Source organism: Hydra vulgaris, chromosome 07 (genome assembly GCF_038396675.1).
Source record: "Hydra vulgaris chromosome 07, alternate assembly HydraT2T_AEP".
Taxonomy (NCBI): domain Eukaryota; kingdom Metazoa; phylum Cnidaria; class Hydrozoa; order Anthoathecata; family Hydridae; genus Hydra; species Hydra vulgaris.
The window spans coordinates 20550001-20565000 of NC_088926.1; the positions used below are offsets into that span (position 1 = coordinate 20550001).

Here is a 15000-nt window from a genome sequence, read left to right on the forward strand (position 1 = left end):
TAATTATTCAAAGATATTAAAGATATAACAATATTAAGATTATTTTGAATAATAATGCTCTGTTTTTAATTATTTCAATTATCAGGAGATATTAATATCTATGGATAATTTAAATTATTAAAAAAATTAGGCTTTAAAATTGTTTTTTAAAGCCTAATTTCTTGGTAAATAATGTTGTTATTTGCAAATAATAAACATATTCTGTTATAGTTTAAATAGTTTTGGTAGATCTTTTTTTTTGTATATCTATATGAAATCTCGTTGGTGTAGTTTGTTATTGCAAAGAGCAGAAATTCCATAAAAAGTTCCTTTATCCACCAGTTAGTCCAAATGGAGTGATAGTGCTTTTCACAATTCAGTAGAATTATTATCTGTTGCTGTTGAAAATAGTATTACAACTCTTGAGATGAAAGCATATTGTTTACACTGGTTGTAGCTATTAGATTATACTGTATTTGGTGTCTTGAAAACCTACTACAATACTTGTTGTTATGACTTAATCAATACTTGCTCTGACAAAGAGTCAAACTTTTTTATACTGCATGTATATACTAGAATGCAATAAAATGTATTTCTGCAAATATACTAGAATGCAATCAAATGTGTTTCTTGAATTTATTGAAGCAATTTCTTTATTTAATGAAACTGTCATTCCCTATTCCAAATAAAAGTGTTTTTGATTGAAGTCAATTATATGATAAAACAACACCATTGAAATGAAAATGTAATAATTATCATGTGTTTTCTTATACCTTAGGGTATGAGAAGTAAGAATGAAAACAAGAAGTAAAAAAAAACACTTTAGTTTAGTACTTTTATTATTTTATGAACGTGAAATTTTATGCTTAATTAAAGTACTTTGTTTTAACTTCCTGAAGCAATGCAAGATAAGTTACATGATCTGAGCAGGGGTGAACCCAGACCTTTTTTGGTACTATAGGACCAGTATGGGCGCCAAAAAAATGCCTCAAAATATCAATTTCATGTTGTTTTTCTTTTTCTTTTTATATTAAAAATAGAAAAAAAAGTTCTTTCAAATGCTAGTTTTCTGAATATTTTAGCTAGTTTATTTAGCCAGTAATGTTTACAAATAAAGTTCAATGCAGGTTTAGAGTTAGGGTTAAATAAAACTAATTGACATTTACTGATGGCATCATACAGGAAGCCGAATAATTATCTTATGTATAATGCAATTTATATTACCCATTTGGATTTGAATAAATATGCCCTATTTATTTCTTAATAAGTGCTTTTAATGTTTATATTTAAAATAATAGGCGTGTAGCATTTTGTTAATAATCGATATCTCATTTAAAAACCAACCAACTCCTACTTGTTCCATTTTTAATCCAATTATTAATTATTTTAATTATTTTCCTAATAGATATCAAAATAGATTGAAAGAATGTTTATCATATATATGCTATTACTTTTAAAAGTAATTGCACGTATATGCTATATGGGGCTATTCAAGTACAACGAAACACTTTTTTGCTGTTTTTAAACTCCCTTCTTTGTATATTTAACATTTTAAACAATCTCTCCCCGCCCTATTTGTGACGTGACATTATTTTTCAACAAATATATGTTTGAGTTTGTACTTTTATGCTAAAGGTTTACTATTCTGCTGTGATTAAAAAATAAAATTTAAAAATTTTGTCATGTCACACTGTGGCTAACCACCCCTTCTCCCATGTGATATTTAATGACACTTTCAAACACCTCCACCCCATATAAGAAAGTCACGTATTATTTGAATAGCCCCTATATGGTTTTACTACATTTTTAAATATACCAACAACAACAAAAAATAATTGTGAGTAAATTTAAAAAAGAAACATTTACTGTTTGGTTACATTGCCCTGTTAGTCTTGTTAAAAAAAAAGAATTAGTAATACTAACTACTTGCTTTATACAAATAGTTATAAAATATTTGCTTTAAATTTTGGGTAAGTTTTTACGTAAGTTTGCCTAAGTTTTGCGTAACTCATGTGCAACCTTAACTTTACGCAAATGCTGCGAAAAAGTTGTGAATACCAAATAGTTACGCAAAAAATATTTTGCGTAAGTTTTTCGTAACTTTTGCTCAGCTACGCAAGAGTTACGCAAAAGTTGTGAATCCGCACCCAGGCTTTTCAATAAAAACCTGGACTGTTTGCAGATCATCCTGAAAATTTTTTGTTATAAAAACTTAAAAAGAAAGAAATTATAATTTTTCTAAAAACTGGCCATTTGATGATAAGTAATAAACTGTCATCAAATAAATGTCATTAAAAGAAGCTGGTTGAAAGGGGCATACTCAAGGTAAGCACCGGTGTTGCCGCAATACCATTAATTTTGGTAAAGCGGTAAATTTCGATAATTAGACAAGATATCGGGGGCGCTTAGTTACAAATAAGATATTTAGTTAGGTAATCGCGATGCTGTCATTTTTATAGAGTGAATGACTGGACATTATATTGTGAGTTACTCTTTATCAAAAAATTGAGTGCAATTCAATGCCATTTTTAATCGATTTTTATCGCAAAATTGAAAAAAATCACTTCTCTGTTAACCACCAATGCGCTAACGCCAGTGCTTATCTCAAGGTTTTCTAACAAGCTTTACACTTGAAAATAGGTGATCAAATCACAAAATATTACAGGGTTATAGCAGAATAATAGAGTACTAAAAAAAAAAAAACTGAAAAATTATGAGTCAGAAATAAGTTCTTTATTAATTTTATAACTTTTATTTCAGTAATTCAATATTTAAAAAAAAAAAATTTTATTCTCGAATGCTTTGGCATAACATTTTAAATTTATAGAGTCAACTTATTCTTCAAAGTTTTTCTTTATTTATATGAGTAATCTTATAAAACTTGTTTTTCAGCGCAGCGGCCTTGTTTGTCAAGATTCGTGTTTCGGAGTTATAGAGTTAAGAGAAGGTTAAAACCACTATTAAGTAGCCTCCTCATCTGTAGTGGCCTTCTTGGCCTTGAGGAGGTGAATAACAAAAAAAAAAAAAAAAAAAGGAAAATTTGTTTCCATTTGACATCATGATAATTTCCTTACATGTTTGTAGTCTTAACACTATCACGTGTGTCTCAATTCAATTGTTGGAAAACTGTTTCTACTGCACTATGTAAATCATCTATATTTTTAGTGACCATCTAATGTTGCAATGCTTGTATTGAATAAAAAAAACTTAAGATCCAAAACATTCAAGTCTGGACTATTCGGATGTTGTGATTTCAACTGCAGACTCCAACTTTCTTTTACAAGTTCTTCTTGTAAAGTAAAATCATTATTAGTTTAATGAGGCTTGACATTGAAAAATATTCACAATCTAATACAAAATGTGACAAGTAACAACAAGGAACAAAAAAAAGTATGTTGTTGTGAGTAGTGCTTTATTTCTTTAACTTATTAATAAAAAACTTTTTTTCTTAAATTTGTACTTTTAGAAAATAATTAAGAGTTTAAATTAATAAGAAATAATAAAGACTTTAATTACACTTTTTTGTAAACAGGAAGTTCAATGATGATAATGATGATGTGTGATGATGATTATTATCATCATCAACTTAGTTAAATGCGATATTACCAGAGTACTAAACACAAAGACTGCAAACAGATTTTAGAAGCACATAAGCTTGAAGACCACAATGAGTTTAAAAAATCTCCACACACAATATTAATAGTACTGTTTGTGTATATAAGATAACAGTATAGTAACTGCATACAAGACAAGATATGTCTGCGAATAAAAGATAAGATATACACGAATACAACACACTGATGAACCTAGGTTTGAAGAAATAAAGAATATTATAAAATATAAGAAATAACGAAAATTTATAAAATTGTTTAAACTTACTAGTTGGAGTTTCAAGATCCACACAGAACATAAGATCGCTAATCTGGATTGCAAGTTCTGTAATCAAATTTCCATACCATGATAGCCGATAAATACAACCTTCATCTGTAGTAATAAAAAGTTCATCGGAACGTGGTGAAGCACTAAATGAAAAAAAAAAGGACTTTCACATTACCTTCTGTGAAGCTATTTTCTTGAAATTGTCCCTGAATATAAGATCAGCAATACCATAAATGAGTAATTAGTAACAACATCTACCTTGTAATAAAAAAATCTACTTTGTAGTAAAAACATCTACCTTGTAATTAAAATATTTACCTTGTAATTTGTCCCTTCAGCAACACTGTGGCTTTATAGCTAAGCTCAAGTTTCAGAATTCCATTTTTTTGAAGTTGTTCAACTGAACATTTAGCGCTAATGAAAAAACAAAATCATAAAAAACAGCTTTCTACTAACTTTACTCAAATTGTGTAGGTATTTATTATATTAAATATTAAATTGTATAGGAATATTAAAAATAATAGAAACAAAATAAAATTAGGGCTAATCTATACAAAGTATTTAGATGGCAGTAACCCCCCTCTAAGCCTTCTAAATTTCTAAAAAAGGAGTATTTTTATCAATGTCAATAATAAATATCTAATATCTAGAATATTAAAAAATTTAAAATTAAAATATTATAAAAATTAGTTACTAAATATTAATTACTTAAGCTTAATGGCAAAGTATATATTTTAAAAGCTTTTTCTTTAGAGCTGTTAATTAGTTATGTTTTATATTCACTTTATTATTTTTTTTTACTTCACTTTATAAGTTTAAAAAGTTAATGAGATAAAAAAAGATTGAAAATTGACTTTTTTGGTTAACCAATTATTTTATTTGCACTATTTTTGTTTATACTATCTGCTACAATTTATATTTATTATTAATTTTCAAATTTTTTAAAAGTACTTATTTATCTTTTAAAGGAAATTAAGGAATTAACTTAATAAAAAGGTATCAATAAACTATAAGTTTTTAGAACAGATATAAAAAAAAAGTACTTTTACAAAAAGCATTAAAGTTACTGAAAACAACGATATAAGATAAATAAGCTTCATAAAAGTGGATTTGCTTTGTACGAACATAAACCCCAGTGGGCATGGTGCATTTTTTAAACGTTCTTTAGATGTCTTTATAAGGTTTTATTGTCCAAAGCAAAATAAGTACATTTATGTACTTATTTAGCTTTGGACAATAAAACTTTATAAAATGTTCAAAAAACATCTTATAAAAATAAATCTTTCGTCCATCAAAAAAGATGTTTCATGGATGAAAGTTATTTTTAACAAAAACTTTTTTTGGACGATCTTTTAATGACCTAAATGAGTTATAAGTCATTAGTTAGACCTCCAGGATTATTCTAATATATATATAGTAAATGACACAACCATATTTTTTTCTAGGCTTAAATCGATGAAAACATGCTGAAATTAACCACAAATAACAAAAACAACAATCAGCTGTAATAACCATAAAAAATAAATCCAACAAAATAACAAGTAATTTTTGTGATTGTCACTTTGGGACTATAATGGAAAAATGCTGACACGTTGTACATCCATACTTTACCAGGAACTGGATGACGCAGTTACAACAAAACAGCATGAATGATTTATCCTCCACCAATAAATCATTCATACTGTTCTAAATATGCTGATTTATAACAGATTTGACCTGACCTTGGTTTTTTTGTAGCAATGGGCTCAGAAAACAGTCCAGATTGTTCACAAGGTCTCTCAGGACCAACATCTTTATTTTCTAGCTGTTCACATACAGTTGGGATCAATATCCTTGTTAATCGGGTCGCATTTATCATAAACGATTTCACTTGGAACTGACATTTCAGTTGTTTCAGGTATTTGATGAAACCTTCTACGTGACGTTTTACAATCTGGTTTTACATGTCTAATCTGGATACGGCCAATGTCAACACTTTGTAGTTAACATTTCCAACTGCCAATACAATGATGGCTGAGAACCATTTCTTACTTTTAATATATAATTTCTTACATAAACTGGGTCTTCAGATTGAAAGAAACAACTTTTATTACTAAAAATACCTTGAAGCTGCTTTTCGTTGATTTTGATGATGACATCAAGAATAGTATCGACAATGGATTTCTTAATCTTCTACTTAATAAAAGTTTTTAACGTCATCAAAGAACTAGTGTTGAGATAAAATTGTGTCACATCAATGTGAAATCTATTCCATAGTCTAGTTGGAGATTCCAACGGACGAGACTTAGTTAATGGACACTTATGATTTCTTTGACAGGTGTCACAATTCTTACTTTATTCTCAACTTCGAAATCAATTCCGGGCCACCGGCATTTAGCTTCTAGCTAAAGCTTTCATTTGACTCACTCCTGGATGAACCTTATGTAACTCTTTTAATACTGTTTCTCATAACACTCTTGGCACCACTACTCTTTGCCCCCACAACAAACAACCTCCTTCTGTAGAAAATTCAGGAAACCTAGATGTGTAGCCGCCTCCATGGTTTTTAACAGTGACTTTTTTCTTGATGCATCTGATGGTAAATGGCTTAAACCATCTGCAGCTGCATTCTTTTCACCAGGACAATATAGAAGTTTATAATCATATACTGACAGTAGCAGCATAATACTCTTGCAGCAGCTCTTGCAGGAAGTTCCTTGTTTTCTGAAAATAGCCCCAGCAGAGGTTTATGATCAGTGTATAAAGTAAACTTGTGCCCATATAAAAACTGATGAAATTTTTTTACTGCAAAAAGTAATGCTAATCTTTCCTTTTCAATTTGGGCATAATTTCATTCACTTAATGTTCTTAAAGAAAAACTAACAAGTTTTTCACTTCATCCTGCTCTTGACTCAGCACAGCTCCCACGCCATGTGGACTGGCATCACATTGAACAATGATTTTTTTGATGGATCAAAGTGGGCTACCAATGGTACATTGCAACCTGCAACCTTGCATTTGTAATGACCATAAAAAATAAGTCCATCAAAATAACAACAAGTACTTTTTGAGATTGCCACTCTTGGGCTATATTGAAAAAACGCTGACATGTTGTACATCCTTAATTTGCCGGGAACTGGATTATGCAGTTACAACAATATTTGAATTTGTTTTATTTTTTAATTATGCATTTACGGTTTTGAAAATAACAATTATTTTGTATTTTTAAAAAGTCAGCGAGTAATAAATTAAAAATTTTTAACAATTTTAAAAAATCTTGCAAAAGTCAATTATTTTTTGTAAAATAATTAACTATTGCAGTTAATTGCAAGAAAATCTTACATTACTATCTTATATTAATGTTTGCAAAATGAGAACTACAGCAATTTTTATTAATAAAAAGTAAAAAAAATTCAAGAGCTATAAAAATGATAATTAAGCAAATGAAAAATCAAATTAAGAAAAATAAAATTTACTTGACTGGCTCTAAATAATAAGCATATTCTTTTGAAATCTCAAACAAATCAAAAAGAATAATGAAACATTGAGTAGTCTAAACAAGAAAAAATTTTAATTAATAAGAATTTAAAGTTGCATACAATCAAAGCTTGAACAAGAATTATTTTAGATTCATAAAAATAATTTTAACTACGTTTCCTATAACTAAAACTAAAATAATTGCTCTTTAACTAGGTTACCCATAATACTAAAAAATATTGCTCTAGCAGCTAAAGCATAACTTTCAGCTATAATATTCAGCTTAATTTCTATTATTTTCTACAAGCAATAATATTCAGCTTAATATTAAAATTATATATTTCCTACCACTACTGCAATTACAGAAGAGTCTGGGTTCCAGTAGATGGACTTGTTCACACCTTCTTCATTAATAGATTTCTCATTACGTTGCCATGTGGACAGAAGTAATCTAGGCTAAGAGTTAAAGATAGTAGTATTAATGGTATGATTAGACATTTTGCACCTTGAGCAATTTTTCAATATTTAATCATACTCTGCTACCCATATCTATACTATATATCAGGGATTCAGGGATACTATATATCACCGTCAAGCTTAAGAGTTTACATAAGCGGGAAAGGAGTTCAAATAAGCAGGAGACATTTCAGGGGTTTATAAGTTTACTAAAGTTGAAAAAGAGAAAATATTAATCCACAAGTTTATAAAATCAAAAAAAAGTATTGCCATAGATTAAGACCCAGAAGTAAACAGCACTTTAAACTAAGGAAAACAAAAATTGGCAAAAATAGAGTTGCAATAGAAAAGAGCCAAATTTATCAATAAACAAATTGAATGTTTTGTACATAAGTTTTCACTCTAGACACTTGTTTGTTCTTAAGGTTTAACTAATTCTCTACATAATCAAGAACGAATAAGAGTCATCGTGAAACTATAAAAAAAAATATATATCACTTGATAAAGTTAAAAAATCTTGAGTAATCCTTCATAAAAAAAACTTCTTTAAATTTAGTTCTAAAATAAGGCAGTGTTAACACTGTTACTTGTAGAAGTGTATAAGTATTTAGCTCAGAAATTAAAAAAAGTTTTTTGCAGAAATAAAAAAAAAATTTATACATTAAATGAGTTTGGTTTTGGACTTAATGTTTCAGTTACTATTTATAAAAACAATGGTTGAAAAAAGAACTTTGCACTTCTTATTGTTCAATGATGCATGTAATAACTTATTTAATTGAAAAGTTCATTTGTTTAGCTTTCTAAGTTCATGAGTTAACTTTTTAAAAGTTTAATTAACAACATTAATTTGCTAAACTTTTCATTGGTTACAAATATTCTTGAAATTTTTATTTAACCATGCAAGAATATATTTAATGAAGTTTATCCTGTAAAAAGTATTGCTCATTTTATTTTTAAAACTGAACAATTGTTGCTAAAGATTGCAAAACGTGTAGCATTATCAAATCAATTTTAAAACTGAAATCGTTTAACGAAAAACTTTTTATTGTCAATTCTGGTAGTTTTTTGTTTTTATAATATTAAGAGACAAGTTTTAATGTAAAATACTTGCCCTATACGACATAAATTTGGAAATTATTAAATATACTATTTTTTTAACGTGTGTTGCAAAACATTTACAATTTTATTCGCCCTCTGTCTAGAATTATTGCCATGAAACATTAATTATTGATTTTATTAATAAAAAAGCTGCCTGTAAATTTGTTAAGTGAAATATTTTCTAACTAAAAATTTAAGAATTCGGCAAATATCTCTAACAAATGATGTCATTTACCAAAAATTATTTATTCATTTAAAACCATATCCGGATTTGTAAATTGTCATTTCGAGAACAAAATCGTCATAGCAATAAACGGCCTAGATGAACTAGAAAAAAAGTTCATGTTGTTTACATAAAAAGAAAAAAAATTCAGAATATATAACAGGGCTTAACTAAATTTTTTATAAAGTCCCGGACAAAATGTCTGATCAAAACTTGTTTGGGTCGGACAGTGTCTGATCAAATTTTCTAAATATAATTTTTACAGTTTTAGGTAACCGAGTTATGCAATCGAAATCTTTTTCATGATATTCAGTTTATTTAACTTTAGTCTAGTGAAGTTCTAGTTTCTTTCCTTATTATTTAGAATATTTCATTGCAGATATTTGTTTTTTAATAAAATAGTTTAATTTAATATTGTATGTTTTTTTTATATAGACTTAAATTTTCACGCTGTAACTAACAACGCTTATTTTTTTTTTCTCTTTACAATTTGACAAGGGCTGTTTTGATGTTTTAACATTTTAAATGCAATTTAAAAAATTGTTAAGCTAGGAATAACTTTTAACGATTGATCTTTTTAAAGTTATCATTTTAAGCAAAGGCTATTAATAAAATCAAAAATTAATTATAATGATCATTTAAAATAAATGCATTATGTGTAAATTAAATGTTATACTTAAACTTTATTTTTTGGAGATATGTATTTTTTATGATAAATTTAAATGTTTGAAACTATTTTTCCATGTCTTTCTAAAAATCTTTCAAAAGATTATTTTTTTAAGTTACTTTAAATTATGAATAAGTTAAATTAAGTCTTCCCATGATTTAATTGCGTTATTTTTTTTTTTGTTTCTATTTTAACAAAGAATTGTTTAAAAGGTTTTTTTTTTTAACTTGACTTACTAATTAAAGCATAAAATAATTAAAAATTATGATATTAAAAAGACTACGTTATTTACATTTTAAAATATTTTTTGTTTAAACTTTTTGAAAGAAATGTTTATATAACTTAAAAATATTATATTTTTTTCTTGTCAATAATTTTATTTTACTTTTCAATAATTTAAATAAAATTTGTTAATTTATTAATCAATTAATAGAAGTAATTTGTAAAAGCGTTTTGCGTAACTTTAATTAAGCGTTTTAAAAGATAAGCTTTGAAGTAATTTTTTTCAAATGCAAATAAAAATGTAATGATGTCTGACCGTTAAATTGAGCCCTGATACAACAAGGTGATCAACGTCTTTTTTTATATATTTATTATATTTCTAATCCTAATTTTATTTGCGCTCTATAAAAAATATTCTTTTATTTAGCTTATTATAAAATTTAAATGAAATTCTTACGATTGATGATAAACGCTTTTTTTAAAAAACAAATAAAACAAAAACAAATAATATTGATTCAAAAAAAAAAAATTGATGTAAAAAAAAAAAAAATCCTACAATGACTTTATATACTCTTTGGAATTATTTTGGAATCTTATAAACTCTTTGGATTTAAACGCGCTTGAATAAATTATAAAGTCTGGAGATAGAGAGCTTCAAGTAAAACAACAAAGTTTTTTTTGTATATGTTTATTATTTTGCTTTACTCAAAAAAATTCAGCCTAAAGCATTTTTTTTTTATCACTCTCTTTAAAAACAACTTGTCTCAGCACTTTGGGATCCCTTTAAACAGTGTAAACTTGTTATTTTGACCATAAAAACATCTTTCACAAAAATTTGCTTGATTAAGTGCAAGAAAAACAAAAAAAATGGCCAGCATAAAGTATAACAAAACAAAATAATATTAAGGTTTCTAATTCTGATTGGTTACAAGATTTTTGAACAGTTTCTATTATTATTTCAATCAGAACAGGATCCCTGTAAGGTAGCCAAGTTGGTGACCTTCATAAAAAAAAATTCCAGTCTTATATGAATCTAGATATAAATTTAATTCAAAATATAATTGACAGAGAAATTCATAGCAGAAACAAATTTTCCAAGTAACATAGATTACTCCATTTATTAATGTATGAACCCTGAAACACCGGAGCAGCAATATCAATATATAGAGATAAGAGTCTACTTGCGCTGCAAAAAATAAATTAAATAATCAAAATGACCATTGTGTACTTGTAATGAAAGACTTTAACTTTTCAAAAGTATTATAGAAAAATAGAAGTGTGTAACGACTTTTTAATAACAAGAGGTTGCCAGATCTGCATTTGTAAATACAGTTGAGGATTGAGCTGAAGATTTCTAACTCAACACGTCAATGCCCTAACTTTTCAAAGACAAGATGGCACTTTCACAATAACTCTTGATTTGACTCTTACTGAATAAAATAATCAGGCCTGCAACCATGAGTATAATCTGATGCTTAAAGATTGTAATAAAAGCTATCTAGTACTGACTTAAATGTTAGTTAATTTAATAGCTCATTACAGTTCAAGTTCTGAAACAATACCAAACATGCTTTTAATCGTGGAAATTACACAATTTAAAATTCATATCTTAATTACAATTAAGATATGAAATCCTTCTTTAACAACATGAACTGGGCTCTGTTATTTTATGAAAAAACAATCGATTAAATGTATAACGTATTTTTATATTACTATAATATTGGAATTGAAAAATTTGTTCTGTATTACGTTAGATGTCTTCGCATCAATCTATGGTCCAATAAACATTCTGTCAATCTCGCTTGAAAAAAGATAGATAATTTTAACTTCAATTGTGCTATTGGGTGGAAATGAAAAGACAAAATTAATGATTATAAGGCACTAAAAAAATTGCTCAAATGAGAGGAAAGAAATGAGCAAAACAATGCCAAAAGCTTTTATACTAATACATCAACAACATACAAAATACAAATAACTGTATCTAATCACTTTAAGATTAAAAAACACCACTTAATAAGGAATAATCTGATTAATATGCAATAACATGGATTCTTGCCTAGAAAATTATGTATAACAAATTTGTTGTACAATATGGTCCTTGTATTAATTTGCATGGAAAACAATAACTTAGCTGATCTTAGAAAATAGGAAGCAAAGAGTAGTAATTACCTAAATTAAATTCAATTGGAAAGATATTTTTATCGGTATTCCACAAGGTTCTGTTTTAGGTCTACTTCTTTTTGTAATCTATATTAATAACTCACCAAAAAACCTAACTAATACATCTAAACTGTTTGCTGATGATACTAAAATCGTCAATTAAATTTACAACAACTTGATACCAGCTCTTCAAGATGACCTTATCAAGGCATTTGAATGGTCAAAAAAAAGCTTATCAAGTTTACCTGTAAAAAGTGTCATGTTATGCATATTGGAAAAACAATTCAAAGCACTATTACTTCATACCCGATTCAAATGACAATATAACTTTAGAAATAATAAATGGAAACAAAACGCAACTAGATCAGTATCTAAAGCAAATCCTGCACTTGATATGATAAAACCCACCTTTAGTTATATAGATAAACAGATGTTTAAAGTTCTTTATACTACACTTGTCTGTCCACATCTTGAATATGGTATTGCTGCATGTTCTCCTTACCTTTAAGGAGATACATCTATATTAGAATGACTACAAAGACAAGCAACTAAGCTATTTGTTTCTTTCTTAAAACATGACATATGAAGAAAGACATTAAAATTTAACAACACTTTCATTATGGAGTTTATAAGGTGACTTTATACAAATCTTTAAAATTATCAAGAAATTAGATTATAATAAAATGTAGTATAAATAATTTACACAAACAGAAACCCTATTTCTCGAATTAAACGTATAGCGATCGCGAATCGCGATTGCTTGTCACACCTTCGCAATTAGTTGTTGTTGTTTTTTTTTATATTTTCGCAACTTGTTTTTTTTGGCTGTTTATTTACTTTTTTTAATTTACCTTTTTTTTTTTGGCAATTCTTAAAAGTAATGTTTTTGTCATAAAGTATGTTGAGCTAAATTTATCTTTTGAATAGAAGTATAATCATTCACTCTTTCATGCTGAGATTTTCATTCAGCGTAAAGCACTTTTAAATTTAATTTACTTTAAATCTTTGTGTGAAAGCCAATAACATTTTAAAAGGTCGTTAAAGAAAAAAGTTGAAAAGGAAAAAGACATCAAAGAGAATTTTTTTCATCCTTTTTTTTAACAAAAAAGGATGAAAAAAATTTTTTATCTCTGTTTTTAAAACGTTGCACCAAAATAACTTATTATTTAATAATTTAAATCATTTTTTTATCAACAACTTTATATTATTAATTTTACTTTTTTAAGTATATTAAAATATATATTAATTCATTTTTATTTTAAAAAATTTCTATTAGTTAATCAATGCTAATAGAAATCAGCAATTTTTTTGCTTTAATGACCTTGAATCTTTTAAAGTTATATTTACTTTGATTTAGTGAATGGATAAAGTACATCACAGTAAATTTACTTATAAACTAAATCAAAAAAACCAGTTAAGTTACTACAGTAATTTACAGTTACTCAAATATTAACTTATCAATTACATTCAGGGCTGCCGATAGCGATCATGCAATCTAAGATAGCAACCCTGATTGGCACCCTTATTTATCAAAACTTCCCTATATTATATATGAAGGATCTTTTTTTTTCTCACTTTCAACATGTGTCTCATTTTTTCTAGAATTGTTTTCTGGATAGCTCGCTACTCAACTTTGTAATAAGTCCAACAATTCCTAAAATATGCCAAAATGAAATTAACTGTAGCATTTATTTTTCATCCACAAGACTTTACAGATAAGTTTTCTGATTAGCTACAACTCTTTGCAATAAATGGGCAAAATATAGGCAGCTTGTTCAGTTTGGAACTCAAGTATATCTAAAAGCAAAATTTCCATTCGCCTAAAAAGTCAAAATTTTCAGAGATTTCAAGAAATCTCTGAAAATTTTGGGAGTCAAATAATATATAATTATATATTTATCAAAATTATCAAAATTTACTTTTGATAATTTTGATAAATATATTTTTTTTACTCCCCTTATATAAGGGGAGTCAAAAAAAGTAAATTTTGAAAACAAAAAAACCATGCCTCCTAAATTTGGGGCAAATATATAATAAATGAGCCTCAAAAAGTTTGAGCGCTGTCGGATCACTTTTGACCCCCCTAAAACCATTAATTTAGGGAAAAAATGACTGAAAAGTAGTCATTTTCAGACGTCTTGAGGGAGGGGTTAAATATATTTTTTTTCAAATTTTTTTTTTTTACTTACTATATAAAGGATTATATTTTAACTTAAAACTGTATGGTTTTTTTATTAACACTCAAAAATTTATGTTTCGTGGTATTGAAAATCAGGAATATTGGTAATTTTTTGCATTTTCTTCTGTTACGTCTATTGTTGTATATTTATATTTTGGTACAACTTCTGAAAATTATTTAAATGAGTGCAACTCAACTAAGATCAATGAAAAAGGAACTTTTTATTATAAAAAAGGCAAAATCAGCTATATCAGGTAGAAACATTTTTGTTAATACTAGAATTAATAATGAATCTTTTTTGGAATTATTAATGAGACTTTTTTCGAATGGTTCATTGATAATTTAAATTTTTTTATTTAGATATACAGCTTCCAACGGGCTTGGATATTCTTCAACACTTAATATATGACCAGCAATGTCAATCTGCACAATACCAAATATAATTGCTTGTCCCCTTAAAAAAACTTTTTTAAGATGCTCAGATAGTTGTTATGAATGCATTTTGTCTAAAATCAAGAGATCCTGAATTAAAGCTGGATTTGATGTGTTAACTGATTTAGTTTTAGTTAAAAAACTTTTTAATTTGCACAAGTCTTATTCCAACTTAAAAAAAAATGCAAAACGAGGAACTAGTGGCAATTTGGTTAAACAAAAGTTTGAGATTGAAATAAAAAAGCAAAA

The 15000-nt window shown here is 27.1% G+C and overlaps 1 protein-coding gene across 1 annotated transcript in view; it reads right to left on the reverse strand.

The window, feature by feature from the left end:
- The window catches only part of LOC100206908 (guanine nucleotide exchange factor subunit RIC1), a 97279-nt gene that overhangs the window by 75827 nt on the left and 6452 nt on the right, over positions 1 to 15000 (reverse strand). Inside the window, exons 2-5 of the mRNA XM_065801324.1 lie at positions 7663 to 7770; positions 7314 to 7390; positions 4177 to 4272; positions 3859 to 4001 (exon numbers count right to left, since the gene is read on the reverse strand). Of these exons, the coding sequence (XP_065657396.1) occupies positions 3859 to 4001; positions 4177 to 4272; positions 7314 to 7390; positions 7663 to 7770 (424 nt within the window). The remainder of the gene's footprint in view (positions 1 to 3858; positions 4002 to 4176; positions 4273 to 7313; positions 7391 to 7662; positions 7771 to 15000) is intronic.